Source organism: Trichechus manatus, unplaced genomic scaffold, assembly GCF_000243295.1.
Source record: "Trichechus manatus latirostris isolate Lorelei unplaced genomic scaffold, TriManLat1.0 scaffold00066, whole genome shotgun sequence".
Lineage (NCBI taxonomy): Eukaryota > Metazoa > Chordata > Mammalia > Sirenia > Trichechidae > Trichechus > Trichechus manatus.
In genome coordinates this window covers 14,738,831-14,743,413 of record NW_004444002.1, presented here as the reverse complement: position 1 = coordinate 14,743,413, position 4,583 = coordinate 14,738,831, and the positions used below count along the sequence as shown (strand labels likewise).

Sequence of the window (4,583 nt, the reverse complement as noted above, 5' to 3'; positions counted from 1 at the left end):
TGTCCAATTTTTAACTTTTGATAATCAATCCCATTTTATTGCTTTGCTTTTACCTTAACGACATTCCAGAAATTTGCTCAGGTAAATTTCATAGTGTGAAGTAGCTCTGAGCTGTCTGAAGACTACTGGCCATTTTTAGCTTTAAAGCATTTCCTGATGGTTTCGAAAACAAGGGCTTTTTAAATAGTCAAGAAAATCATATTTTGCATAATCATTCAGGATAACATTATTGCAGAAAGATAGGAAGGCAGGTGTTTTAACTTAGAGTCTACCTGGCCTCCAATCTCACCCCCAAACTCCCCTCCCCAATTTCCTTCTGGGTGCTGTAAATTCATTGTTAACATATATTTAAGTTTTAATCACAGCAATACCTGCATATAGTTTTAAACACTCAAAGTAGTACAAAAGGGCATATAATTAAAAGCAATAAATTCTTGCCCATCCTTAATTCCCAGTTCCCCAACCCAGAGGCAAAAACTTTTCCCTGTCTATGTAGTGGTTACCTCCGTTTTTCCTAATAATATGCTTTTATTACTATTTCTTGACTTGATGACTTGAGGCATTTTCTGCTGACTTACCTACTATCTCCTCTGCTCTCTTCCCCCCTCAATATGGTTGCATCACTATTTTTACCTCTTCTGTTGGCTACTTTATTCACTTTTAATAATCTAATACCTAAACCTCTGTCTTTTTTTTTCTCCACTGTAGACAATATATTGACTTTCTACTTAATGAGGATAATAGCACCACTTTTCCATTTACATTTCCTCCCCTCTGCCTTCCAACCTGTTGACTGTACCTGGACATTGTCAAGGTTGGTAACATTCCCATTCTATTCTGTAACTATAAGTCTTCCCTGCTTTGTCTAGAGATTGACTCTAAAAACCATAATCAAGATTTACTTTATTATGATTATTTTGAATAGCAAAGTTGAATTCTATGATTGGATTTTTTTATCTATGACTTGAGTCTTGATCCACATGGCAGTGTTCAACAGATTCCCTTTCTCACACTCCCAGCAACTTTTTAAAACCAGGCCACATTTGAGGTTGCTTCATATTTGAAGCATGCTTTTCTTGTACAGTTTGAAATGTTTGTTTTTCCCTGTAGTTTCTGTTTGTTATCGTTTTTCCTTTGGGCTGAAGAAATGGATGCCTTACACATCATGTTATTAAATTTCCTCCAGCATCTTACTCAATCCATCTATTGCTTAGAATCCATTCCATTCCGTTTGAAGTGTACTCACTTTCTATTCTAATTTGGAAGATTTGCCTCCCATTTGAGCCATTCTTGTACAGTTTACCTTTCCTTAAGTTTTTACTTGCCTTTCTTTCCTTTTTAAAAAATGCATCCTGTGCCCTTTGTCATTTCCTAAAGTTCGTGCTGCTTTTGTCTTTTTACGGATGCAATAACTTCTTAAACATTTCTGAGGATTTTCAGATTTTTAAGTTCTTTTCTGTTCTGTGAATTATCTATTTCCTTGGGAGTCAAGTTTTCGTTTTATCTGAGGCTTTTTCGGTCACATTGCATGCTTTCCGCAAAGGATGCTTTTTAGCCACCCATTTAGACTGGCGTGCGCGAGTGGGGCTGGTCGCTTTGCTCTCGGATGGGTGAGCTAGGGGGTGAAAGTCAGCCATCCTACCAGGGGATCCCCAAATTCCACAGAGTTAGCAGTGGCTCTAAATATGTACCTGCAGGCGCACGTTGAGAATCACGGAGGCCACGAGGTAGAAGTAGGGGAAGTTCATGCGCAGTCGCCAGGCCAGGTCGAAGAAGGCGAGCAGCGTGCGAGTTAGCCGCTTGCAAAAGGCGCCATAGGAGCCGCGGTTCGCGACCGAGCGCGACAGCCGCACTGCCAGGGCCGCCGCTGACGCCGCCATAAGTCTAGAGTCGTCTCCCACACAGTGCCCAGACTCCAGGGTAGCCAGCAGATCCGCGGACCCACCGACCAATGAACAGAGTAACGGACGAGCAGGGTGTACCGGCGGGAGGCCAACTGGGCGGCCGCCAATCCGGAGTGCGCTGACCGCGGATGCCCATCAGGGCGGGGCGGGGCCTAGAGGCCGGGACGGATCTTGGAGGGGCGGGGCCTGGAGGTCAGAATGGAGCCTGCAAGGGCGGGGCGGGGCGGGGCCTGGAGGGGCGGGGCGGGGCGGGGTCTGGAGAGGAGGGGGTTCCTGACCAAGGCGGTCCTTTTGTTTTGTTTTGTTTTTTAACCAGAGCGAAACAAAACTTCCTCTGTTAGAATCTCAATCTGTATGCTGAGCATATAATCCAAGAAATCGGACTATATGAAGAAGAATTTGGATCAGGATTGGAGGAAGACTCATTAGCAGCCTGCGATATGCAGATAACCCAACCTTGCTTGCTGAAAGCCAAGAGGACTTGAACTACTTACTGATGAAGATCAAAGACCACAGCCTTCAGTATGGATTACGCTTCAACATAAAACTGAATATAAAATTGGAACCAACTGGAAGGCATCTAACAACAACAAATGTTAGAAAATCTACTTCATAAGCATAGTCTTGAACAATTTAGAAGCATGAATCTATTTCTTGTTGCCTCAGATACCTTTAGGAAGCTTTTCAGCCCTCAACTCTGAGCTAGTACAAATGGACCAAACCCACTTATCTTCTGAAGTTTAAAATGTGTGCATTCCCTTCTAATGGCTCAAGCAACTTTTTTTAGTTTGTTTCATATCTTTAATATTCTTTTAATTGAAAAAATTATACAAGCACGTTTTTTGAAATTTTCAACAGTACAAAAACAGAAAACAATGGAAAGTAAATTTCCTACGTAGCTTCACATTCCCCACCCCGCCATGAACTACTATTGCGTTTACTGTATATATTGCTATATTGAAGTTACCATGTCGATAACACACACCTACCTGACTCTCTCTGGCAACTGAACATTACACATACATGCTGGCTACTGTTAACGAGTCCTCTACTGATGAACAGTCTGAATGTTTCCAGCTTTTCTATGCCAATAATTGTTGCAGTGAACGTCACTGTGAACATTAATTTGCAAGTAGCAGAAGAGTATGAACAATATGATCCCATTTTTATCTATAAAAACAAACAATTACATATGCATAAATATTTAGAGTTCGAGGTCAAAATGTTTTAGTAATACGTGTGCTTGATCAAAAATGTTTAGAGACCAGGCCTCTATACAACACTGAGTGTTACCAATTGTAAGGACACATACAAACTGAAAATTCTCCCTGTTAAAAATAAGAGAAGAGGCTCTCCTCTACCCCTGTTCTTTTAGAATTAGCTTTAAATAACTTGTCATTGTAAATTCCTTCTTTGTCTCTTTGTAAAGTATGTAAATCAAGGATGTTTCCTCAAGGACCTGAGCCATCACTTTCAAATGTAATCAAGGAAGATCACACCCCTACCTTCCAGTTGCCTAGAAGGAAATTAGCATAACTTCAGATTGTTGTTGTTATATGCCATAATCGGCTTCAACTCTTAAACCACTAAGCCCAAACCCATTGCCAGGGAGTTGAGTCTGATTCATAACGACCCTATAGGACAGAGTAGAACTGCCCCATAGGGTTTCCAAGGCTGTAATCTTACAGAAGCAGACTGCCACATCTTTCTCCAGAAGAGTGGCTGGTGGGTTTGAACTGCTGACCTTTCGGTTAGCAGCTGAGTGCTTAACCACTGCACCACTAGGGCTCCTATAACTTCAGGTATCCTGCCATAAAGATACTAGAAAATTAGCAATTTGATCTTAAACATGAAAGTATGGGTTGTATCCACTTAGCTATACAAAGTGTCAGCTACCTTCCTGTCTTTGCAGTCTCTAGGAAATTGCCTGTGATGCATCACATTCTACTTTAATGCTTATTCAATAATGAAACGTTTCTTTCTCTTCTATTTTTGCAGAGAGGTTTTCTGCGTTGGGAGTAGATTTTGTTTTTAGTAACTGTCTTAGTCATCTGGTACCACTCTAACAGAAATACCACAAGTGGATGATTTTAACAAAGAGAAGTGTATTTCCTCACAGTAAAGTAGGCTAAAAGTGCAAATTCAGGGTGTCAGCTCCAGGGGAAGTCTTTCTCTCTCTGTCGACCTTCTCATCAATGTTCCCCCGGACTAGGAGCTTCTCCGTGCAAGGACCCCAGGTCCAAAGGACACGCTCTGCTCCTGGCACTGCTTTCTTGGTGGTATGAGGTCCCCAACTCTCTGCTTGCTTCCCTTTCCTTTTATCTCGAGAGATAAAAGGTGGTGCAGGCCACACCCCAGGGGAACTCCCTTTACATTGAATCAGGGATGTGACCCGGGTAAGGGTGGTGTTACAATCCCACCCTAATCCTCTTTAACATAAAATTACAATCACAAAATGGAGGCCAACCACACAATTCTGGGAATCATGGCCCAGCCACATTGATACACACTTTTTGGGGGACATAATTCAATCCATGACAGTAACTTTTCCCTAACACAATCTTAAATTATTTTCTTGCCAACATGATAGGCAATGATTATGTCTCATTCTTCTATTTTACATTTATTTAATTATCAGTGCAGTTGAGCAACTTCCTCAAGGTTCCTAATTTTTCAACA

General features: G+C 41.6%; 1 protein-coding gene across 1 annotated transcript; it reads right to left on the bottom strand.

The window, feature by feature from the left end:
* Positions 1-1,640: 1,640 nt before the first annotated feature.
* SMIM10 (small integral membrane protein 10) lies at positions 1,641-1,898 on the bottom strand. The gene has a single exon (XM_004379647.2). It carries the CDS (start codon positions 1,878-1,880, stop codon positions 1,680-1,682), a length of 201 nt encoding a protein of 66 aa, XP_004379704.1. The 5' UTR covers positions 1,881-1,898; the 3' UTR covers positions 1,641-1,679.
* Positions 1,899-4,583: the final 2,685 nt, after the last annotated feature.

Coding starts and splice junctions, on each gene's coding strand:
- SMIM10 (XM_004379647.2), bottom strand. CDS start 1,880: ATGGCGGCGTCAGCGGCGGCCCTGGCAGTGCGGCTGTCGCGCTCGGTC.